At 40.4% G+C, this 25,846-nt stretch overlaps 1 protein-coding gene and 1 long non-coding RNA gene across 9 annotated transcripts; one reads left to right on the top strand and one right to left on the bottom strand.

Annotated features, from left to right (window-relative positions):
* Positions 1–80: 80 nt before the first annotated feature.
* On the top strand, positions 81–10,408 carry LOC142102112 (uncharacterized). 8 transcript variants are annotated; one of them, XM_075186745.1, is made up of 8 exons: positions 97–146; positions 560–612; positions 1,658–1,811; positions 1,976–2,203; positions 2,412–2,526; positions 3,598–3,687; positions 5,476–6,843; positions 8,974–10,408. In XM_075186745.1, the coding sequence occupies exons 3-8, from the start codon at positions 1,737–1,739 to the stop codon at positions 9,981–9,983; spliced, it is 2,886 nt and encodes a 961-aa protein (XP_075042846.1). In that variant the 5' UTR covers positions 97–146; positions 560–612; positions 1,658–1,736; the 3' UTR covers positions 9,984–10,408. The 8 variants fall into 8 exon arrangements, with proteins under 8 accessions (XP_075042845.1, XP_075042846.1, XP_075042849.1 ...); XM_075186748.1 differs by having other exon boundaries at positions 1,596–1,811; positions 8,977–10,408; XM_075186740.1 differs by having other exon boundaries at positions 1,596–1,811.
* An 8,783-nt stretch (positions 10,409–19,191) lies between these two features.
* On the bottom strand, positions 19,192–24,875 carry LOC142102120 (uncharacterized). Its single transcript, XR_012679212.1, has 2 exons — positions 24,821–24,875; positions 19,192–21,248 (listed from the first exon to the last, which is right to left on the bottom strand). It is a non-coding gene; the product is annotated as an uncharacterized LOC142102120 (long non-coding RNA).
* Between the last annotated feature and the right edge of the window lie 971 nt (positions 24,876–25,846).

The following is a 25,846-nucleotide window of genomic DNA, read 5'->3' as shown; positions in this document are numbered from 1 at the left end:
CGGGATATGTAGTTTTATGCTGCTCGGTGTCTGTTAGGACAATGCGATTGATGGACTACATCCCCCAGCAGCGCCCGAGGCTCTGGGCTAATCAGATGCCAGACGGCAGCCAATGAGCTGCGAGAGGAGATAACGCTGTGGAGCAGGTATGGGCTGAGAATGTTGTTGTTGGGGATTAGTATTGAACTGCAATCATGGTTAATGAACTGGGCATAAGTGACCTTTGTAAGCTTCGAGAGCTGTAAGCAGGATCAGAGCAGCCATTTAAACCCTGGCCATGCAGGGAATACACAGACTGTCATGGTTGCAATTAAATAGTGCAGTTGACACTATTGCAAAAATGGTTACAGCAATAGTTGCACAGAAAAACTGCAAAAATAGAGTGCTAGATATTAGGCAAAAATACAAAGGGCACTAGCATGTTAACATTATCTAATCATTTTTAGGGAAACTTTGCTGCAGAACCCATACATGTAAGCATATCACACACAGTAATGTCTCTACAGTTCCCATCATGTCTTGTCACAGAACTTGATTGTAATGCACTATTTTATTTTAGTACAGATCTTCAATACGTCTTAATTCATAAGTTCCAGAGAATAAGGACAGATGGTAAGAATGGCATTTATCATACAGAAAAAGATTAATTGTATTGTGAAAAACCCCTGGCAAATCTTTAAAACATTGGATTGTCAGAGGCAGCTGGCAACCCATTTTTCATAAGCTTTTGCCTCCCCCCTCTGCCAGTCGCTGCACTGACTCCCCATCCCTTCTAGAGCCCAGTTCAAACTAATCACTCTCAGCTTCTCCCCCTCCCCCTGTGCATCTCCAGCCTCGTCTCCCTCCACACTGTCTCTGCTCTGCAAATGACCGTCGCTACAGCTCCCCACTAATAACCTTCTCACTCTATCTCCTCCAACACATTCGCAAGCTGCTCAACACCTATGAAACTCACTACCACAACCAATCAGACTATCTGACAGCATCCAATCATTCAAACGCTCCTTAAAAACGCACCTGTTCATCAAAGCCTACCAGTCCACCTCCTAACTCCTCTCCATGGGCCGCCCTCCCTACACCTTCATCCCTGTCACCCTCTCTTGTGTCTGCCCCTCCCCTTTAGATTATAATCTCTCACAAGCATAGTACTTCTTGTATTCTTACCTGGTCTAATCTTGTCCACTTGTGCGTCCATGTTCGCTATGTCACCTATTAATACGCCTTATGCCCAGTGCTTTGCGCCCATGCTACAGCTTTTAGTTTGTCCTATGTCGCTATTCACCCAGTATGTCCTTCTTTTTTTCAAGTTCTGTGTTACATATTCTTTTACTGCACATGCTCCTTTTTTCCCAATTGCATTACGTTGCAGATTTTTTTGTAGTCTTATAAATAATGTTAATTATAATAATAATGACTAACCATACCTAACTTGTATGTGCTATTGATCACAGACATATTCTTAATGTAAGCTGTTATGCTTCCGTTTTACGGCGCGTGTTCTCCGGCCTTCCCTGACATTCTTGAACGACTAGTGTGATTGCACATTATGTTCGTAATATCTATATGTTTAAGCTGCAGTACATTCCCTTTGACAGCTTAATTTGGTGTCAAATGAAGATCCATCATATTGAGAGTACCATATACATGGTTAATCCAGGTCAGCTCAAGGTCACACAAGGACAAGTGCAATTTTCGTTCACAAGCCGTGAAGCTCTTCGTGCCATGGTGAGCGGGAGATGAGTAGGTGCACTATGCAGACTGAGAAGGTCATCAACCATATTCTGGAGATAATCTACCTGATGACTGGAGAGGTGAGAACTACCTAAGCCAATATTACGGCAAGGAGTGCATTGTAATACTCTGAGCCTTGTTTATATACCTGCTACTAAATACACTTTATGGCACTGTTTTTACCATTTTTACCAGCATACCTATATGATAACAGCTATGTGGCAACTCTCCCCATGTTGTATAGGAATATATGATTGTGAAGAAACCAGTCCCCTATAAATTGATCCCTCAAGTGTCGGGAGACTTGTGTCAGACCAGGAATTCCATTGTCGAGATTCCAACCGATTCACCAATTCATCTCCGAGGAAATAGTGGCTCATACCCTTCTAACCAACTCAACCACGGACTTACTAGAAATGTGGAGAATAAGTTTCTAGATTCAGTCTTCCAGTCGTCTACAGGAGGTGGACATGTGAGTTTATTACTGGGGATAGATAAGTGGGGTTGGTTTTCTAACTGAAGAGGGGCCTTTCAGCAACCTCTTGGCGATTGTTTAAAAAAAAAAAAAAAAAAATATGAGGGCTGTAGGGGTAGAAAACACTTAACTAAACTTTCGTTTTTAACAAAGCTGCAGTGTAAAGCCATGGTATAACACTATGTTCTAATTATTTGTGTCCCAGGTACAGATAAAGTGTGATGATATTGCGATGTATTTGTCGGTGGAGGAATGGGATTATTTAGAAAAACACAAAGAGCAATTTAAAGGCACGACCGTAAATAAACAGCCTCTTCATGGTAAGTGTAGTGATCTGAACCCAAGCTGTTAGATCTTGATTTATTTTTGCAAGACTTTGCTTCTCTTTCACATAACATTGGTAGTGTACGCAGCTCAACGCTAAGGGGTATATTTACTAAACTGAAGGTTTGAAAAAGTGGAGATTATGTCAAAGTTGCTATTTCAAGCGTAGCATCAATTACTGGCTCAGATGAGTAGCTCCTGCACTTTATTTAACTCTCTTTGTGTTACTTGGTGTGATGTTTTAGTTACAGCTTGTTACACGAAGCCATGAGTTCGATGGATTTATCTGTGAGGAGTTTGTATGTTCTCCCCGTGTTTGCGTGGGTTTCCTCCCATACTCCAAAAACATACAAGTAAGTTAATTGGCTGCTATCAAAATTGACCTTAGTGTGTCTCTCTCTCTCTCTCTCTCTCTTTCTCTCTCTCTCTCTCTCTCTCTCTGTGAGACTTAGGGAATTTAGACTGTAAGCTCCAATGGAGTAGGAAGTTATGTCAGTGAGACCTCTGTACAGCGCTGCAAAATTAGTGGCGCTACATAAATAGATGATGATGATAATTATATAGTTTTTCTTTGGTTACTATTTTAGGTTTAAAATAAGTTATTTTACATATTAAAATTTAAGCAACTTCCTTGTGAGGATTGCACATATAAGCTGCTCTATTTCTGAAGAACATACGTATACCTATTCATTTTAAGTGATGGCCTTTGCAGTCAATGTTTCACTCATTTGGCATTCAGACCATACCACAGGCCAGTGCTGGGATAGGATACAAGCCTGGAGCTGGCTGGCAGATTATAGGCCTGGGAAGGGGGAGGGGGGAGGGGGGGGGGGGGGCGAGGCGATAGTTTTATTGATCTTAGATTCGACAACAGATCTATGTAGCTGTATCCAATGTGCAGACTTGAGTTTATTCATTGTCTTATACAGGAAATGAAAACAAACACATCTGCCTGGACAATAACATTTTTTGAAGGCAGACTTCCCAATTAAACAACAGTGGAAATAAATATGTCATTGACATGGTTATAAAATAATGTCTTTTTTTTCCTCTGTTGATCTAAACAGATAGTTCTGATGGAAATAATATATTGGATATTGCCTTGACACCTGACACAGTTGGTCTTCAGAGCACAGTGGGTTCAGATAGCTCTGTGGGTAAGTCACATTTAAAATAATAAAATAAATAAAATAAAATAGGATTATATGTTGAGAAGTAAAAATTCTCCAGTATCTGACAAAATGCACAAGGATAATTTTTTTTTATAGCCTTAAAAAAAATATGCAAACAAGCTAAACAATGTATAGAAAGTTTCTAAATAACATTTGTTATATTATATTTGTAATTAATACTTTTTTTTTTTTTTTGTCAATTTGTAGCTCACATTTTGCAATAATAGTTGTTTTTTTTCACAAGCTTCTCTGTAGCACTAAGATTGACCATACATATGCAGATCTGGTTGTTTAGCCCGATTGCCGAAAGACAGGATTTGTGATCGATTTGGTCCTATATGTGGGATAGCAAATTGCACAGATCCCATTGTTCAGGAGTTGGACCAAACTACCCCAATACAAAGATCCCATTCATCTTCCCTGGTGGCCGAACATGAATGGATGCCAGAGGGGATCATTGGCCAACCAGCTTTCCGTTCTTCAGAGCCATATTTGTTCTGATTGTACAAAACTATCACTTAGCAGGCCAGTTTGGTTGAAAATGACCACATCTCCATCTGTGGCAAACTTGCTGTATCAATAATGTATTGGTAGTTACGTCAGCTGCTGTCACCCCGTGCTCTGAGTCACAGCTAGAGGAAAGTGGGGAGGATGGGAAAGCCAAAAAAACTAAGGGTCAGCTGGATTCTAATGCAGACAAACAGACGTATGAAAACAGCTTCAGTATGTACAGTATTTACAGCACAATGTAGTAAAACAAGTAATAATAATTATTTGTAAAAGTCATGTAATGGTCCCCTAATTTAATCTAATCCTGTTCATTAATCTAAATGAAACAAATAAAATGGTAATAATAAAAATGCTAAACTGCTTACCTATCAGTTCTCTCCAGACAACGTTGGCCAGTGCAATATTAATGATGTAATCTTTGGGTGCGTGAATGCTCACTAACTACTCAGTGTTAAAATCTTAATCTTACACTTGATCACTGATAATACTAATTGTGGGCATTTAAATGTCCAATATCCAATTTTGCTATGGGACTCAAACTAACACAGCAGAATGGGGGGGGGGGGTGGCTCTCTGCCTTTAGCCACTTTTCTGCTCTAGCAGGGCACAAAATCCCCAAGATGGATCTGCAATAATTAAATAAAGCATATTGATATAATAATTCTGTCAGGCATTAAGTCTCATTGATGAACCGTAAAAATTGCTGAGTCCTTTATTTGCACACTTATCAATCTAGCAATTTGATGGAAGTCTCATTTATTGCATACTTACCATTACATAAGAATCGGTGACGTATCTCATCATCTCCACGGCAGGAGAGAAGACAGACTTAGTAGGCTATACCGCTGAGGGGATTTAAACTTCTATGGACAATAGTGCAGATGTAGATGCCACAGCCAACCAATCAAAGGTTGCATTCACTCACACGTCATCCATAGAACAAATTGCATCTTCTGACCATAGATTCCTCCAGCCCTGCAGTGTCTTTTCTATCTTCTAAATGGCAAAGATTTTGGTAATGGTTGAAATCCCAATGGGGACTCACACTGAACTGTTTCATGAAGGCAATAAATCTACAGTGAATGGGTTAGCCATAGTGGACAGCATGTTACAAACATAGCTAATCAAGTTTAATTAGAAAAGTTTACATAAGAAAGTACTCATGTTAAAAAAAAAAAAAAAATTCTCACAAAAATGCATTGTTAATAGAAGATTCCATCATATATCAGTTAAGCATTCTAATGAGTGTACTGTTTATTCCAGCAAATCTACTTCATAACGCGCATATTTTAGATCGAAGTTATACTCCACTCTGTTCACAAGGTGAAGGTAAAACCCCACTCAACTCACAAGATGAAGCTCAAACTTCTCTCGGACCACAAGGTGGAACTCAAACACCACTCAAGTCACAAGGTGAAGCTCAATCCCTACTTGGATCACAATATGGACCTCAAACCCCACTGTACTCACAGGGTGGAGCTCAAAACCCACTTGGATCACAATATGGAGCTCAAACCCCACACAGCTCACAAGGTGAAACTCAAAGTCCACTCAACTCACAAAGTGGAGGTCAAACACCAATTTTGTCACGGTATGGTCCTCAAACCCCACTCGGCTCCCAGGGTGGTCCTCTAACCCCACTCGGCACCCAGGATGGTCCTCAAACCTCACTCGGCTCCCAGGATGGTCCTCAAACCCCACTCGGCTCCCAGGATGGTCCTCAAACCCCACTCGGCTCCCAGGATGGTCCTCAAACCCCATTCGGATCCCAGTATGGTCCTCAAAACCCACTAGTCTCCCAGTATGGTCCTAAAATCCCACTGAGCTCACAGTATGGTCCTCAAAATTCACTCGGCTCACAGTATGGTCCTCAAAATCCACTCGGCTCACAGTATGCTCCCCAAAACCCACTCGGCTCACAGTATGGTCCTCAAAACCCACTCGGCTCACAGTATGGTCCTCAAAACCCACTCGGCTCACAGTATGGTCCTCAAAACCCACTCGGTTCACAGTTTGGTCCTCAAAACCCACTCGGTTCACAGTTTGGTCCTCAAAACCCACTCGGCTCACAGTATGGTCCTCAAAACCCACTCGGCTCACAGTATGGTCCTCAAAACCCACTCGGCTCACAGTATGGTCCTCAAAACCCACTCGGCTCACAGTTTGGTTCTCAAAACCCACTCTGCTCACAGTTTGGACCTCAAAACCCACTCGGCTCACAGGTTCGTCCTCAAAACCCACTCGGCTCAAAGTATGGTCCTCAAAACCCATTTGTCTCACAATATGGAGCTCAAACCTTACTTTTCTCACAAAATGGAGCTCAAGGCCCAGTTTGCTCACAAAATAGCCTAAACCAAGGACATACAGAGTACTGGAATGGAGACGAGAACTATCCAGATACAAAAGTTAGGACCCCAGGAACAATAAACACACATCTCTGCTCAATAGGCAAAAGCAATGCAACCAACCTGATGTTGAGTTGTCTCAGCAAATGTGATGTAGACACTAATAAATTTGTTCTGAACAGATTTACTACAAACATCTGTTCTTCAAATCCTTCTCCTGAGCTACCTCAGCTGAACGCTAGCCCTGATGTAACAACATGTGTGAAGGAGGAACATACACTTGCAGGTAAGTGTACTTTTTAAATCATTATGAAGAGTTCTTATTATTATTCTTGCCTTGATTTTTATTTTTTTTTAAGGCCCATGGTGCTCGGCCACACCAGATAGTAGGGAAAACAGCAGCGAGAGAGGAAGATCAGTATTGCCACAGTCAGATTGAAGCAAGGACAGGTGGGTGAGGGGAAAGCCACATAAGAGGAGGTTGCAGTAGTCGGAACAGGAGATAATGATGGAAGGCATAACGGTTCTTGGTGCATGTTGGTAAGAAAGTGGCATATTTTATCGGAGCTTTGAAGGAGAAGGCGCCAGGATTGCGGGAGAGACGAGATATGAGGAGTAGATCATTGCAGAGTCCAAGGTGACACCAAAGCAGCAGGCTTGAGAAAATTGTGGTGTTGTCGAAGAAGTGCGGGGGGGGGTTGAGGGACGATGATGAACTTTGATTTGGACATGTGGAGTTTTAGGTAAAGATGTGGAAATTGTAGAAAGTCGGTTGGTCACATGAGATAGCAGACAAAGGGAGAGAAGGGAGGGGTAGATTTTGATATTGGGGCAACGTAGAGATGGTACTGGAGGCCTTTACTAACTGGATTTATACCACTCGCCAGATTGAAGCTTCTATCAGAGAAGTAAGTAGCTTAACAAGATATATATACATCCAAAATAGTGTTAGAGTCCAGTCTATAAGCAGTGAGTACTTTTTTACCTATGTTTAACGGCAGTCTCTGGATACTGGTGGATATAGAGATACACTTGACAGCAAATTAAAATCATACATCTATAGATCCTTTGCATTAAGCTGTGATAACCAATTTGGTGCCATGATAGGATGGGAAAATTCATCATGCGTCTAGTTATCTGGGCATTACACTAATAATACCACATTTTGTGACATAGATATTGAGATGAATAAATCTCTGATAGCTTTTATGTAGGGACTTTAAAATCATGGTGGGGGGTTTTAAAAAAAAAAAAATCTGTCTTTTTTCGTGAAGACAGAAAATAGCCCTGCTTCCAGAGAACATGACCATCAGATTTTGGTACTCTAAAGGTCAACAAAGGGTTTCTTTTCTTTTTTTTTATATTTAAATGTTCAGTAAGACATATAAACATGTTCTGCTTATTTCACTGATTATTTGCATCTATCTATTTGAGAGAAGGCTGTTCTGCTAAATCACATTGATACCTTTAAAGGCACGCCACCTTTCCAATGGTTTTTAATTATTTTTTTTTATAAGTGTCTAAATATGGTTTGTCACTCTTTTGTTTCATAAAATACCGCCACAGGATGACTACATGTCATTATGTATATTATTAAATCCTACTTTTTTTGTGTATTTGCATTTATATGACATCTGTGGTATCACTATCACGATGATTGAAGCCCAGACAGTAGTATGCCCGACCGAAGTATAATTGCGACTGTTTTAAAAAATGACGTTTCATAACAGCGACTGTGCGAGATCCCGGTACTAGTAAATGACTTCACTGTAAAACGTGACAGTACTGTTACTGCTGTTAAGGGGGTATAGAAAAGCGTCCGCTGTACAATGTTTTTTTAGAAACACTTCTACATTGTACAGCCGGAGCTTTCTTCTATACCCCCTTAACAGCAGTCATAGTAGTGTCACGTTTTACAGTGACATCATTTACTAGTACCGGGATCTCGCATAGTCATCACCATTTATTTATATAGTGTCACAGATTCTGCAGCGTTGTACAGAGAACTAATTCACATCAGTCCCTGCCCCATTGGAGCTTACAGTCTAAATTCCCTAACACACACACACACACACACACACACACACACTAGGGTCAATTTTGATAGCAGCCAATTAACCTACCAGTATGTTTTTGGAGTGTGGGAGGAAACCAGAGCACCTGGAGGAAACCCACGCAAACACAGGGAGAACATACAAACTCCACACAGATAAGGCCATGGTTGGGAATTGAACTCATGACCCCAGTGCTGTGAGGCAGAAGTGCTAACCACTTAGCCACCATGCTGTCGCTGTTATGAAACAACATTTTTTGTTTTAACAGTCGCAATTATACTTTGGTCGGTCATACTGCTGTTGGGGTTTCAATCACCGTTAAAAGGTACCCAACCCACTTAAAACAATGTCTTTATTTACAGCAGATGGGTCCTGCATGGGTAATCTACGTGATGGCCATCATTCGCAGTTCTCTAAGTTCGACCAAGACCAAGGACAAAAAAGCATAAACAAATACCTAGGAGGCCCCTCTGGGCTTGAAAATATGGAGAAGAATAAAGACATGGCTTGGAACATCACCTCTGCTGTAACAGAAGCTGGGGGAAAAGCATTGACACCCAACAGAGAGTGCTCAGGTGTAGAAGAGAGCCCCGAAAGTATGACCATAGAACCGAAGGACACCGTGTTGGGTCATAATAAAGATGTGACAGCTTTGCTAAATAATCACACCTTAAATTATGATCCTTTTACAGGTATATTCCTAGAAACTCGCATAAAAAAAGAACTAACCAACAGCGAGTGCTCTGACACCGAGGGAGATCACCAAAACATGATGGTAGAGGTCAATGATGCCATGCTAAGTCTTCATAAAGATTCCCCAGCTCTGGTGAACAGTCCCTCCTTAAACTGCTCCCCAAACCCTCATGCAGACATTCCTCGGCTAACTCAAATAAAAAATGAACCATCTACTCATTTAGGTTACCAGCATTTTGCCAAGAAACCGGCACGCCGCTTTCAGAATGGCACTTTGCAAGGTGCTGCGAGATCTCGGTCCTGTGGGAGGTCATCAAAGGTTGTGTCATGTCCCGAGTGTGGAAAGTTGTTCTCGTGTAACGCCTATCTCATGAGACACCGGAGAATACACACTGGTGAGAAACCTTACACCTGCTCAGAATGCGGGAGAAGCTTTTCGTGGATGTCTTCCCTCAGCACGCACAAGAGAACACACACCGGGGAGAAGCCATTTTTTTGCAAGGAGTGTGGGAACAGATTTTCAGATTATTCCGGTATAATTAAACATCAAAGAATTCACACCGGGGAGAAACCATATTCTTGTGTGATGTGCGGGGAACGTTTTGCCCAGACGTATCAACTGGTCAAACACCAGTCGGTACACTCGGTTGAAAATGTTGCAGAAAATACTTTAACCTAACTTTATGCAGAATAGAGCACTTTAATTCAGAGTTATAATGCATTTCAGAATATGTATTTTCCTTTAGACATACAGATTGTTTTGGTCCTATGCACATTCTTGTTCTATTTACTGTAATATCTAAGGTCTCCCATGGCTATCAATGATGTTTTCATTCCATCTTTGTGCTATTTACTCCATGTTGCTAGTCTAAATTCTAATGATTTTTGTGAACATATGACAACCTGTATCACGTTCATGTTCTGAGATTATAGAACTATTATGCGATTCCCCTTAACTAACAGATAATTCAATCTGAACATAGTCTTGTAATTGTCATATATATGCAAGATTTTCTATAAATGAAAAATGGGGCACTGCCCAATTTATGTTTTTCAATAACTCTTCTCTGCTGTTCTTGTTTGAAATAAAGAACTTGCTAAGTCTGTTTTTCATCATCAACATTTTATTAAGGAGCAGGAGACACAAAGTACACATTACAGAATAAAACAATGTAAGAGAAAAAAATGTAATTTCAATCAGGCAATAATTAGAATTACACTACATCTCTGTCTCACTCATAAACAAGAGCCTTCAATATTTTTTAACTGCCCACATTCAGGTGCCTAATCCACACTAAGGAACGTCCTGATTTCTCAGCTTCTCCAATCAGAAAACACGAACATCTTGGTCTGTAAGACTTTTGTACTTAATCTGAAAAAAAATAATTTGGGAATTTTAAACTTGAACGTTGTATCAGAGCAGTGATGGACTATTAAAGACCAAAGGACACCAGCGGATCAGGTGTATGGTGTACCCCAGTTAAGCAAAACACTGGATTTTATCTTGACCATTTGTTTTTAGCCCTTACAACGTGCTTTTAAATATAATTAATGTATTTTCTTAACCTATCATCATCATCATCATCTATTTATATAGCGCTACTAATTGCGCAGCGCTCTACAAAGAACTCACTGACATCAGTCCTTGCCCTATTGGAGCTTACAGTCTAAATTCCCTAATATACACACACACAGACAGATCGAGAGAGGCTTAGGTCAATTTAATAGCAACAAATTAACCTACCAGTATGTTTTTGGAGTGTGGAAGGAAACCGGAGCACCTGGAGGAAACCCACGCAAACACGGGGAGAACATACAAACTCCACAGAGATAAGGCCATGTGATATATGGTAATTATCAGGCTATAAAACACCTAAATTTAAATTGATGAATTTTAACTCTATATGAAATATCTTGCATGTCCATATTTCCACAGCATATTGATATATCTTTTCTATGTTTTCCTGAGATATCACCTTTAGTAAAATGAATAATGAATGAAATCTCATTAAGCAATATGATTTCAGCATTTCCTAAATTGATATATTGTTTTGAAACCTTATGTTCGATATTCCACTGGCATGTCTTAAAAGGTTATAATCTAGGTTTATGCAATTTATCCAATTTAAATGGAGATTTACAGTGCATGACTACTTCTTGGAGGCATGGCTGCAACGGGCATTGCTACATATTAATATGGTCCATACCGTCGCCAAATCCCATCACCAACTACCCTCTGGTCTTATAATAACATGGAAAGAAATTAAGAACCTCCTCCTAGCCCCAGTCTACCTTCAATTTTTACTGTGGTCTCAGTATGAAGGCAACTTATTTATGGAAGTACCTTACTGTTAAATATACACATACCATTTGGAAACATTGCGTCACTTACTTCTAAGTAAAAATGACATAATTTGCATTTAAGCCTATTATACTAATCTTTTCACCATTCCCTGATGCATAGTAAACAATTGATTTGTTTGCTTTGTAGATATTCTGCACCTATGTACTCCTAATTTATAATTGCATTTAGATTTATTTTGCAAATATAACTTGGCTCATACCATTTTCTCCTACTTAAGAATTAGGAATTTTGCATTTTCTATGATCGGAGATCTTCACTCATTTAAAGTCTCTCCTGTTCAAAACCTTTGCGTGAGAAGCGCCACTCAGAAAGGAGTGTTCTCCTAAATACAGGTAATACTACTGGTCCTGAAGGTCCGCCTGATATTAAAGGTATCTCTAAAAGTATATTCTATTATTCAGCATGGGCGGGAACAGCTGTGTCGGAATCTTCCCATTCCTCTTTGCTGTGGTGATCCTGTCGTGGACAGAAGCAATGGTTACTATTCGTGGCAGCTATAACTCCTGCAAATAGAATTATGGGACATGCCACAGATGAGTTTGAGTTTGTCAGCTGGCAATTATATATTACACAGCTGCCCCTCATAGGCTAAATGGTAAAATATACACTTTTTGGGTAGAAATACCTAATCACTTACAATTAAGGGCGAAGATTTGGGACAATGCATGAAAAATAGTATTTTTCTTCCTATCTGGGGGACTACTATCGGGTATAGAGCAGGTTCACAGGAGCTGAGTACTTTGGGGTTAACCAATGCGAAGTCTGAAGCTCCTCCCCTCTATAACCCTTCCTTGCCAGGTCTACAGTTTCCACTAATACCCCGTTCACACTGCCTGAAAAACTCGGATTATTGGCGGAATTAGACCCAGGTCTTTTGGAGGGTTATTCCTGGGTCCTACCCGGGTAGCCTTCAGTCTGAACAGTGAAACCTGGGTTTTTCAACCTGGGTCTCACTGAAAGCTATTGAAAAGAGAAAAAAAAAAAACTTACATCACAAAAGAAGCCAATCAAAGCTCCTCTTGTGATGTTGCCAGGGAGACCCAGGCAGTTGCGGGTTCAGTGTGAACCCGGTCGACTGGTTGGCGGCTCTGTATCCCAGCAATATCCCGGTTTCATATACCCGGGATATTGCCGAGGGGGCAGTGTGAAAGTGGTATGAGTGCCCAAGGAGTTGGACTATATTTGAAGACTGCCTATATGTACTTTGTTTCTGTATATTTACATTTTCAAGGAGTTTCACATGTTCAACCACTATATGTCCCTCCAACAGTTCCATGGGACCTTAATCTGGTCCTTTCAGTGCTGCAACTCCCATTATTTGAGCCCTTGGAAACCATCAAGCTTAAATTTGAATGTGGAAAATAGTGTTCCTACTTGCTATCTCTTCAGCTAGATGGGTCTCAGAGTTGGGAGCACTTTCCTGTAGGTCAGTTAATATTTTATGAGGACTGGGCATAACCTAAAGTGGTGTCTGGTTTCCACCTTAACCAGGATATAATTATCCCATCCCTGAAGAAATCTGGATCTTTGGGTGATCAGGACCAGCTGTTCTTGCTGGATGAGGTCAGTTCTCTAAGGATTTACTTGGACAGGTCTTGAAATTTACAGAAGACAGATTATATATTGGTTCTATATGATGCGCATTAGAGAGGTTGGCCTCCAATTAAGCAGACTATTACTGTGTGGATCAGGGCTACTATTCACCAGACTTATACTAATTTTGGGAAGCTGGTTCCAGAAAATATATCCGCTCACGCTACCAGATGAGCGAATGCTTCTAAAGCGTTGCGGCATGAGGCCAACTAGCTATGTAGCCCAAAAAGGATAGCTTTGGATGAAAAGTGTTGGGCATTGCTTTATCTGAGCGTACCCTCCCCTAGGGGCAGCTTTGCACCCCAGGGTAGCAGTGTCCACCACATAGGATATAGAGAAGAGGGTTTTTGTACTTACGTTAAATCCATTTCCTTGATGCCATCTGGGAGGCACTGTGTTCCCACCCTTTATGCTCATTGGTTCAGTTTCTGAATGGTAGTTTTCTACTGCTCCTTGTGTTGCTATAAACTGGAGACCTGGTGAGGAGGGGTTATAGAGGGGAGGAGATTCAGACTTTGAATTGGTTAACCCTAAGTACCCTGCTTCTGTGAACCAGCTCTATACCCCATGGTAGCTGTGTGCCTGAGATGGAATCAGAAAATGGATTTAATATAAGTAAAAAAATCCTCTTTTGCACTTTCTACAAAGAGAACATATGTATACAATCAATTATCCTACATTAGTACCATGCATGGGATGTGTTGCCTACAATTTGTCCAACCTTGATGATGCTTAGTGAAGATTGTTATTACTTTATTATTACCATTTATTTATAAAGCCACAATCACATCCCACAGTCCTATATAATTGTAGAGATTACAAATTTACAAAGTGACGCAAAAGGTAAACTAACAGGACAGAAACTACTTTACCATGTTTCTGGCAATGCCCCTTATAGGGATTGCACACTCACAGTGCAGTAGACACAAATTGCTGGTATTGACAGCGATTATCCTGGAGATGTTTGAAAGCAATGGAGGTGTCCATTGCTGGTCTCTACATCACTTAATGCCCCTGCATTACAATCTATCCTAGGTAATTAGTGTCAAAAGACAGCTTTGGTTCATGGCCAATCTAGAACAGGAGAGATCAGAGGCAGCACTCTTGAAATGACTGCTGATTGGAGGAGCACCTTAAGGCATTTGGCTGAGGTCTTGACTTTATGTAAGTGCAGGGAAACTGCTACATACAGAAAAAGGGGTGAGGGATGGTTGCTAAATGTAATATTAAAGTGAAAAACTCTTAGCAAGTAAAGCAATAAGGCACAAATAGTGTTACATCAAACCTCTATTAAGATCATCAACTCTTCTCTGTAGATACAGTATCACCATATTTCTGCATATATGAACTAAATGTAGGGCTGTTTATGTGAATCTGTAGGATGATCACAGGGACTAGCTTGCGGGGTGGGATTTATTGTCATGCTGTTAGCAGAAATAGAAATGTCAGGTAGGTAACTTCTGCGTGTAGGAATATTATTAAATCCAAGATGAAATGGCAGAGAGACAGTCAGATATGCGAGCCAGCACAGATGGTGAGAGATCAGGAGAAGATAGATAAATGTAGGAATCATCCACATACAGATGATACTGAAATCCAAATGAGTTTTATTAGTTTTCCAAGAGAAGTGTAATAGATAGAGAAGAGTAGAGAACCAAGGACTGAGCTTTGTGGTACTCATCTGATAAAGGAAGCGGAGCAATGGTGACTATTACAATTCCCTCCTTACTGGTTTTCCCAAAGTCAGACTTGAACCCCTACAATATATTTTGCATGCAGCGGCTAGATTGATTTTCCTTGCAAACCGTTCTTCCTCTGCTGAGCCACTCTGTCAGTCTCTACATTGGTTGCCTGTATTTCAACGAATCCAATTTAAAATTCTTCTACTAACATACAAGACCGTCAACAAAATTGCACCAACATACATGTCCTCACTTGTCTCAAAATATCTCCCTACTCGACACCTCCGTTCTGCACAAAATCTGCATCTCTCTTCCACTCTCATTACATCCTCCCATTCTCGATTACAGGACTTTTTTCGGGCTGTACCCACTTTGTGGAATTCCCTCTCTCGCACAGTAAGACTTTCCTCTAGTCTTCAAACCTTCAAGCATTCTCTGAAAACCCACCTCTTCAGACAAGCTTATGATATTCCTCAACCATCATCTTAATCTCCCTAGGTTACCCTATTACCACCCTCTACACAGCTAACACAAGACAACAACCCTCTGACCAACATTGCTACACACACAGCCCACTCAATACTTTTACCTCTCCATTCTAGCTGGTCCAGTGTGCAATATGATGTAGCACATGCCCTTGTGTTTCAAACTCCCATTGTCCTATAAATTGTAAGCTTGCGAGCAGGGTTCTCTTACCTCTGTCTGTATGTGTTACCCAGTATTATTTTATTAATGTTTGTTCCCAATTGTAAAGCGCTACGGATTTTGCCGACGTTATATAAATAAATGTTGATGATAATGATGATGAATGGTGGAGCCAGAGAAATTAACATTAAAAAAAGTGATTAGGTAGGATGAGAACCAGGATAGGACAGTGTCTTGAAGATCAGGGATTGTAGTGTTTGTATGCGAAGAGAGTGGTCAACAGTGTAAAATGCGCAGAGAGATGCATGTGAATTAGAAGAGAGTAATGGCCTTTAGCAGTGATCAAATCTTTGACAACCTTAGTCAACGTAGTCTCTGTGGAGTGTTGAGAACGAAAGCCTGACTGAAGAGGATCCAATAGGTTGTATAAGGAAAGCGTGCAAGGCGAGTATAAGCAATTCTCCTGAGAATGTGTACAAGAAAAGACAAAATCCTATTTATGGAAGGCACACCTAGACTACATGGGTAAATGAACAAAAAGGAACTCCCCTTAAAACTGTCACTATGCCCTCAGTTGAATATCTAAGAAAATAAATGGCACTTTTTCTCCGTCTGTCACAGTAGTGCACTGTGGCGCTTTACGAGCCACTGGCAATAACCATATAATGGATCTTTCCCCAATGTGAGGTTAAATCGTCAATTGCCTCACTGGAGTTTTTATATGGCCTTCCTCTGGATCAACATAGCTCAAACTTGAATTACCTGACGGATTATGAAACTATGTAAGTAAACAGTACAAAAACAAGGCATACAACCCTACACATTCAGATTGAGCTTTATGGTAATAAGGCACTTAATACATTTTATGGTAGGTAAACACGAGTGGTAACATCAATGGTCACATATGAAACCCGAAAGCACAATCCTGCATTGCAAATGCTCTTTTGTGGCGCCACACTGCTTTTGCACGATTACACCTTGATTTACAGAGAAGTATATTGATTTGCCGTCCAAGATGGTCGAATCTGCACTGACCAATGGAAGAAGTAGGGCAGATTGACCAAGCCTACTTTGCACTGAAGTTTGGAAACAAGTTTCAATTTTGTGGGACAGGATTAATTAAATTGGGTAAATTATTATTATTATAATTTATTTGTTAGGCGCCACAAGGTATCCGCAGCGCCACACACAGTACGAACAGTAGACTATACAGGGTGAAACCATACAGAACAATGAACAAAGTACCAATACTTCAGAAACTCCAGGCAGGCTACAACGGAGCAGAAGAATGGGTGAGGAGACAGGAGGGCCCTGCTCATGCGAGCTTACATCCTAAGGGAGGGTAAACAGACCAGGCACAAGAGGAGCCAGTTGAGGCAAGGGGAGAGAAGGAAGGACGAGCCGAAGGGAGGAGATGGGGGTTAAGTAGATGGTTGGTAGGCTTTGAGGAAGAGGTGAGTTTTGAGTGCACGTTTAAAGGAGCACAGAGTAGGAGAGAGACGGATGGAACGAGGGAGGTCGTTCCAGAGAAGGGCGGCTGCACGGGAAAAATCTTGGATTCTGGAGTGGGAAGAGGTGAGAAGAGTGGAGGAGAGGCGGCGGTAAATGGGTAGATAAGGCATATTTACAGGCAAAAAAACAAAAGACAAGAGTTAGTACTATAGGAAGGTACTCCAGTCCCATGCAGGAAGGATTTTTTTATTTATTAAAAACGTATTCTTGTTTCTCAGTTAGAATACAAAATATCTGGACAACTATCCTAGGCCATTTTACATAACCCTAATCCATAATGGTGAAATATTATTAAAATATAAAGAAAGTGAATAAAATAGATAGAAATGTGTGAATTAAAATATTTTCTCTTCAACCCCTAGGTGGAGCCAGCTGAATAGGGTTTAACTAACTAATTTTCTTTTTATGACAGTAATATTGTATTAATAAAGTGTTGAAATAATTTCATATTAGTGTGTATTTTTTATTCACCGCACATCTTATATGTTTATTTATAGATTTCAAACACATATGTATATATTTACAATACCAACAGGACCATATATGTAAGATATTAGATCTCTCTTACATTTATCTGGGATTGTCTCGGATTCTCCTATTATCTTATACCAGTGCATCCTTCACAGAATTTATCATCCAATAGTTAATATCTGCCCAATAATTGTTCTTTAATCCATTAATATGTATCCTAAAACTGTTCAAATGCTACTTATTTCATATTGGTTAGAGTCATTTGCAGCAGCCGTATATAAATAATATATTGTAATAGGTTCATTCCACATCAAATCAACACAGGGTTTTAAACTGACCGTTTCAGATTGTAATGAAATTTGGTATAATAAATGCTGTCATGTGTGTGAAAAAAAACCAAATCTTAGGCTGATATGTACACTGGTTTTGAAGCTATATGCCTTTAAAGTTGCACTTTTTTAACGAAAAACTTGCTTTTAACATATGTTTCAACTGCATTTGTAGCTCACCTGATTGAGCTGGAGAGTTGAGCAAGGTCTCATTTCAAACCTCTTTTTATGGGCTTTCATATGATATATAACACAGCAGCGTGTTTCAATAAAAAGTAAAAATGTAACAAAAACTTTGTGTAAACAATTTTTGAGATGCTTTTCAAAAATTAAAAAATATGGCTTTTTGAGAAAATCAAAACTTTGATTTTGAAAATGTTTTAGTGAAATATGGTGCTGTGTTATATATATATCACATGAAAGCCCATAAAAAGTGGTTTAAAATGAGAACTTGCCCATCTCTCTAGCTCAATCAGGTGAGCTACAAATGCAATTTAAAATAACGTTAAAAGCAAGTTGTTGTTTCTGTTAAAAAAAAGTGCAAATTTAAAGGCATATAACTTCAAAACCAGTGTACATATCAGCCTAAGATTTGGGGGGGGGTTTATGTACACCCAATACACCCTTCTCTAATTGCAATTTAATTGCAGTTAGAGAAGGTAAGATAGAATTTTTTGTAAAATTGTGATTTGATGTTGAATGACCCAATATTGCATTTGGGAGCTTTACGGCACCGCTGCTCGCTGCCCCCCTTCTGGGTTGTGACATCACAGATTACGTCTTGTTGCCCGACGTACGTTTCACCAAATAGAGCTTTCTCTTAAATAATAAAGATAACTTTTTTAATAAATAAAAAATTCCTTCCTGCATGGGACTCTAGCCTTCCTATAGCACTAACGCTTGTCCTTTGGTCTTCTGATTATCAGTTTGAAGAGCACCCTATCACCCTAAACCACAATATGGATACAATTGTAAGGATGAGATAAGTCCTAACTCTGCGGATCTGCTTCCTTTTTTGTTTTGTTGCAGGGCACGCAGCCTTTACCTCACTGCAAAAGGAACTGAATACTGCACCATCTCTGAAGTCCTGGAAATCGGATCTCGCCCCTTACTTATAGTGGAATGCATTGTGCACTTTTCAGTGGCAATTCTGTGGGAAAACCCACATTTCTTCAACCAATATAATAAAAAAGCTTCAAACTCACTAAATTATGATAAATAATAAAAACAGTCACGATGTCCTCTCACTCATGATTACTTAACAACATAAAATGAAGCTAAATGGCAGTATTTTAGGTAGAAAATGGAAATATTTAATTTAATGAATGGAGCGGTAGTGGCCATGTTTTTACTGATTCCACCAAGAACATTTTCCCATTCACCAACCCACAACATTAGTCATATGTTGAATTTAAGAGGGTGTTTCCCAAGACTGTGAAGAAGGCATGCGCAATGATATGTGCTTGGCGGACAGGTAAGTGCACAAGCGCTGCTGGTACGCAAATTATGCTGTTCATAAATGACCATTTTTGTCTGACCACAAATGCCAAACAGATGGAAAAAATATCTGGATTATGTATAAGACACCAAAGCCTCACTAATAGTTTTAACCACAATTACACCAAGAGGTCTTTCCAGTTCTGTACGTCAAAGATATTTCTACCATAGAAAAGCGGCCATCACCGCAGCAATCTGACTGCCCTAGTCTAACACATTACTCAATCCCATTGCCTGCCCCTGTCAATTTTAAATGGTTTAAGGAGGGCCAATCCCAAAAAATATATCCTATGTGGCATTCACATTTTATACTCTCTGCACAATAATAAACTGTAATATAATGTTTGAGTAATTGTTTGAGAGCCCAACCTCAGTCACAGAACTTCTCTTCTTGGTGAGTTTTTTGATGTCTATAAAAATGAGTACTAACATAGCATTTAGCACTCACACATACATTTGGTATTATCAAGTGGTTAGCACTTCTGCCTCACAGCACTGGGGTCATGAGTTCAATTCCCGACCATGGCCTTATCTGTGTGGAGTTTGTATGTTCTCCCCGTGTTTGCGTGGGTTTTCTCCGGGTGCTCTGGTTTCCTCCTACACTCCAAAAACATACTGGTAGGTTAATTGGCTGCTATCAAATTGACCCAAGTCTGTCTGTGTGTGTATGTGTGTGTATATATTAGGGAATTTAGACTGTAAGCCCCAATGGAGCAGGGACTGATGTGAATGAGTTCTCTGTACAGTGCTGCGGAATCAGTGGCGCTATATAAATAAATGATGATTTCCCGATTCTATATCTCAGTGTCTTCCACAGAATCATCTCCGTGTTCTTCTACTAAAAACTTCTCCTCTGTATGTGTCCTCTGATGCCTGTACAGATGTGAGCTACTGCTGTACGCTTTTCCACAGTCACATATATATCTCTTTTCACTTTCAGTCTTTGCTTCTAACTGGGATCTCTGATGTCTATAAAGATGAGAGCTACTTGTGTAACTCTTCCCACAAGCGCAGACATATGGTTTTAATTTCCTTTCCTGTTCTTCTACACCAAGATATGTAACGCAACCCTCTCCACTATCATCCAGCAATCTCCTGCAGGTTTTCTGGTGTCTATACAGATGGGAGCTGATGGTGTAGCTTTTCCCACAGACGCAGATATAAGATTTCACCTTTGACGTCTTATCCTCCCAGGGTACCCCATCACCGTGCCCAATGATTGGCTGGTTTTCACCTATGTGGGTTTTCTGGTGTCTATATAGATGTGAGCTGCTGGTGTAATTTTTCCCACATACACAAGAATGAGTTTTAGCCTTTTGGGTTTGGGTTTCTACGGTGCAATTTGAATGCTTTTCGTTTTCCTCACCTACACAACAATCTCTTTTTGATGTCATCTGGTGCTTTCTTGGTTTACATAACACCTTTTTCTCCTCCTGCTCTTCCTCTGTGATACTGATAATCTTTGGGGATATTGATGATTGGTCTTCTGTATAGATCTCACTATCAATTTCTGTATTTGAACATCCCCTATTACTACATTCGACATCGCTCCAACTAGAATCTAAATGGTCTTTATCTAATTTTCCAGTCCTTCCAAAATCTCCATTGCTGTTAGATCCCATTTCATGGAAAACCTTGGACAAATGCTTCTTATCGGTCCATCAACCACTGTCAACATGGGAGTATGGTGAATAAATAGATTTTTCTTGTAGTTTACAAGATGAGGCTTATTTAGTGGGTTCTATGCATTTTCTGTCTTACAAAACAGTTAAAGGAACTTTTGATTTCGGTGATCTGATGGGATGATCAAATCGATTCTTTGTTTTATTTTCTTAATAAGCCAGAGTCTGCTGGATATAAGCACACATATATTGTATATTATAGTCATCATCCAATATTTATAAGAACTAAACATTTATGTAGCACTGTGCAATTTGTAAGATAAACGGATACTAAAAACAAACCGATCAGAAAGGGTTAAAAGACTCATACTCATCAGAACTTACAATCTAAAGGAGATTTGGATAGAATTCTTACAGCTACATTATCAATTAAGAGAACAGGATTGTAACTGCCATATAGGATGGGATGTAAATGTTGCCTGTCCCAACACCCACAACAAGTGAGCTCCCTTACACCTTCTACAATGATGTAACGCTTTATGATATCAGAGGATGTCCTATTTTGTTTTATATAATAACATACTGTTTCCATGTAATTCCATTTGTTGGGATGCCCTATACCCATTTGCTAAAATATTTCCAATTAATATGAGACCTGTAGCAAGTTTTGAATTGAGGTTTTAAAAATTAGAGCCACAGAAGTGGACAATAGCTTTATTAAGGGGCATATGATTAAAGGTTATTGTAAATAATTTAAACTTTTTCACACAATATCCAGCCCCAGAAAAACTTTGAAACAGGATTTCGGTATCAACATGGTACTGAATTATATTTTGCACTTTGTCTGTGATATAATGGAGTGTAGGAGTAAAGCGTTAAAGTGATCTGCATTTCTCTACTCAATAACTGTTATTAAGGATTGCTACATGCAGGACATGTTTTCATAGACATATGTGCTCAGATCTCTAGAATAGAGTCTAGGATGGAGACACAGGTGTTGGTTATGTGGGAAGTATATTTTACAAGCTGTGGGCTTGGGCCAAAAGTCTTAATTACTGCTTGTAGTTGTGCACATTCTACTAAAAAGCACGTATGTGCTGATGGCCTGTCACGGCTCTGAATAATATTTTAGTGGATGCCTGGTCTCTGCCACGATGGAGCTCACTCAGGAGTGAGGAGTCTAACGGATAGAAGGTTTTCGCCAGTGACCTCCGCAAGAGGGTATGGTTTTCGCTGCTCCTATCCCGCAGGTCGCGGTCTCCCAAATGAGAGCTGGCAGAGCAATAAGGGCGCTTTAAACACAGTAGATGGATACAGATGGTCAGAGAGAATCTGGATACAGGAGCAAATAGTTATTGGCTCAGTTGTAACACAAGTAATAGCAATGTAGAAATGTAATCACAGCAGTATAGATAATGCGTCAGGATAATTGCAAATAGACACTGATGCAGTTGAATGAAAGAAGTAACTCAGGGCAACGGCAGACAATACTAACATGGCAACTGATCAAATAGAAGTGATGAATCACAACACGCTACTCCACACTTGGTAACTCATGGGGACTGCAAGGAATATATAGAGCAACAGTTCAACACTGGTAATAATGGAGCTTAGAACTTTACCTAGACCGGAAATGGTAACTCAAATCACAATAGATGAATCACTGATACAGAGATAGTTCAGACAGAGGTAGTGGTAAATTAGAACTTGGGCTGATCCGTAGATAATAACTCAGACATAGCAATAGAATCATTGGCACAGCGACAGTTCAAACAATGGCAATAATAGCATGGAACTTAGCTGATCCGAAGATGATGATTCAAAGCAACAAATGAGTTACTGGTACAGCGGCAGTTCAATGAAACAGTTAACGAAGAAATAGAACTTAGCTGATCCGTGAATGGTGATTCAAAATAGCAAGTGTGTTACTGGCATAGCGGTAGTTCCAATGTAAAGCAAAGGCGTTGAACTTGTTGATCCACAGATGGTAATTCTGAGCAGCAGCGATGCGTACAGGTGTACAAGCAGTTTGTTAATAATGGTTCAATGTGTGGAGGCAACGGAGGAGTAGAACTTAGCTGGTCCGTGCATGTTGATTCAAGCAGAGTAAAACAGCAGCGGTCCCAAGGACAAGGTAATGGAGGCGTTAGATATAGCTGGACGGGAGGTGATGATTCCGAACAGGAGCGCTGGGTCCAGGTGTAATGATCAGCTCATAGACGGCAGCAGCAGCAGCGAGGAAAATAGCTGACTCCAGACGTTTCAACGGACAACAGGTGAGACAGACCGGAGAAAGCCAAATCTTACTAACAGTTGGTAACTCGAAGAACAGGTAAAGGATGGAAACCATGGGAGGTTTAAAAAGTGCTCAGAACCAATAGGAACAGGTGGGAGGTCATAAGCAAAGGTAACAGGTAGCACATGCGCAACAGAAACTACCAGTGATGTCTCAATAATGAAGGTTAGTAGCTTTCCGCTTACAAGAGGAAGGTAACAGCGCCGTTACCTGACTATGGGACCGGCGTGTGACATGGCCAGAGCTTTCATCCTAGTTAAGGCCAGTGGTCCAGTGAGCATTAGCCCAAGAAGAGGCCTGGTGCTGGGTGCAGAAGAGAGTGGCAAGTTTATGGTGCAGAGCAAATTAAGTTTTGTGGGTTAGGCACAAAAGAATAAATAATTAGATTTTCAGCATGGAGCATCTCATAGATGGTAAGCTCTCCTTCCTTCTTATATTTTCTGTGCAAAGGCATCAAGGTCTCCAAAAACCTTGAGGGATTTGATACAGCCACAACTTTAATATGTGGTGTTCTTAATATGTGGTATTTAATATGTGCTATCTTGTTGAAAAACATGAAAAATAGCTAGGGTGTCGGGATCCCCAAATTTGTAGCTGTGATGTTAACCAATTACCTCAATATATCGGTATGCTCGCTAACCAGGAATTGTTATTGGACCAGGTCTCACTTTTTGTTTTATTATAGGCATAAGCGTCTCAGTTGAAGGATTTGGAATTTTCCATATATTCCCTGGATATTAAATGGTTGGCAACTATGCCTGTGTAATATATATATATACATATATATATCTCATCATCATCTAATTCTGCAGCGCTGTACAGAGAACTCATTCACATCAGTCCCTGCCCCATTGGAGCCTACACTCTAAATTCCCTAACACACACACACACACACACACACACACACACACACTAGAGTCAATTTGTTAGCAGCCAATTAACCTACCAGTATGTTTTTGGAGTGTGGGAGGAAACCGGAGCACCCAGAGGAAACCAACGCAAACACGGGGAGAACATACAAACTCCTCACAGATAAGGCCATGGCCGGGAATTGAACTCATGACCCCAGTGCTGTAAAGCAGAAGTGCTAACCACTAAGCCACCGTGCTGCATATATATATATATATATATATATATATATATATATATATATATATATATATATATATATATATATATATATATGGCCCAAACAAAGTACATAAACCCCACAATCTGCATATAGTGAAGCACCGTGACCAGTATATAAGCAACACACCTGTGTGTAATGTATCCCCATTACCCTAAAAACCTATATATAGTGCAGCATCATAATCAACATTTAATGTGTCCCATTGGTTGTATGTGATCCTATGTATGTAAGCCCCATGATCAGCATAGAGTCCTACCAGCTGTGTACAGTGCACTCCTATAACCAGTATGTAACCCCCACACCTGGATATGGTGCACTCCTGTGGCCAATATATAAATGCAGCAGAACAGTCCCAGGACCATTATTACTCACCAGCCCTCTGCTGCCTCTACACTTACAGAGGAGTCGCATCAGGTCATGGTTACAGATACCTGCGCTCCGATTGGCTGCTTTGCAGACAGTAACTTCCTTCGGCCAATCAGAATTAACCAGAGGAAATGGCACCATTAGCCAATCACATTGCTGCTTGTTACTTTACATGCTTCTCTGAGATGATTGGTCGGTGCCGACGCGACTGTACTGTAAAGTTACCGTGGTTACATGTCGTCTGTATAATCTAATGCAGACCTGAGGCATGCTGTAGCTTCCCAGCTCATTTTGGAGACCCATGCATGGCCTCAGCCTGGTCCTAATGTCATTTATGTAATTTATACCGACACCTTAAAAAACGAAACTACAACTCCCAGAATCCCATTCACCGTTGTGTGGGCTCTGCTCTCCGCAGGAGTACTGCGGCAGGACTCAGGCATGTCTCACTTTTCTATCCAGCTACACAGTCAGCTCTTATAAACCTATTGAACCACAATTTCTGACTAGTCTGGGGAGATGTCAGGACAAGATCACACTGCACCCTGGGAGTTGTAGTTTCTCCCCCCCCCCCAAACAGCAGAGCTAAAACGCCGAGATTATCATTCTCAGTCACAGTAGAGCACGCTGGGAATTGTAGTTCTGTATTAAAGAGAGCCCTGAAGGCTGGAGAAGTGGAGTATAGGGTCTGTACATCTAGGTATTAGCTGTTTGTATACAGGGGTTCATAGATGATACATCAGTAAATCGATAAGGAGGAGAGTGGAAATAGTTTTGTGATAAACTCATTACATTACTATAAACACTTTATAAAGTTACTATATAAATTATATATACTATCAGCCACAACACTAAAACCACCTGCCAAATATTGTGTAGGTCCCTATCGTGCCTCCAAATCAGCTCTGACCCCTCGAGGCATGGACTCCATAAGCCCTCTGAAGGTGTCCCGTGGTATCTGGCACCAAGACGGTAGCAGCAGATCCTTTAAGTCCTGTAAATTGCGAGGTGGAGCCTCCATGGCTCGGACTT

The sequence above is a fragment of the Mixophyes fleayi genome, chromosome 9, assembly GCF_038048845.1.
Source record: "Mixophyes fleayi isolate aMixFle1 chromosome 9, aMixFle1.hap1, whole genome shotgun sequence".
NCBI classification, from domain to species: Eukaryota; Metazoa; Chordata; class Amphibia; order Anura; family Limnodynastidae; genus Mixophyes; species Mixophyes fleayi.
The sequence above is the reverse complement of the archived record's forward strand: the minus strand, read 5'-3'. Positions and strand labels throughout refer to the sequence as shown.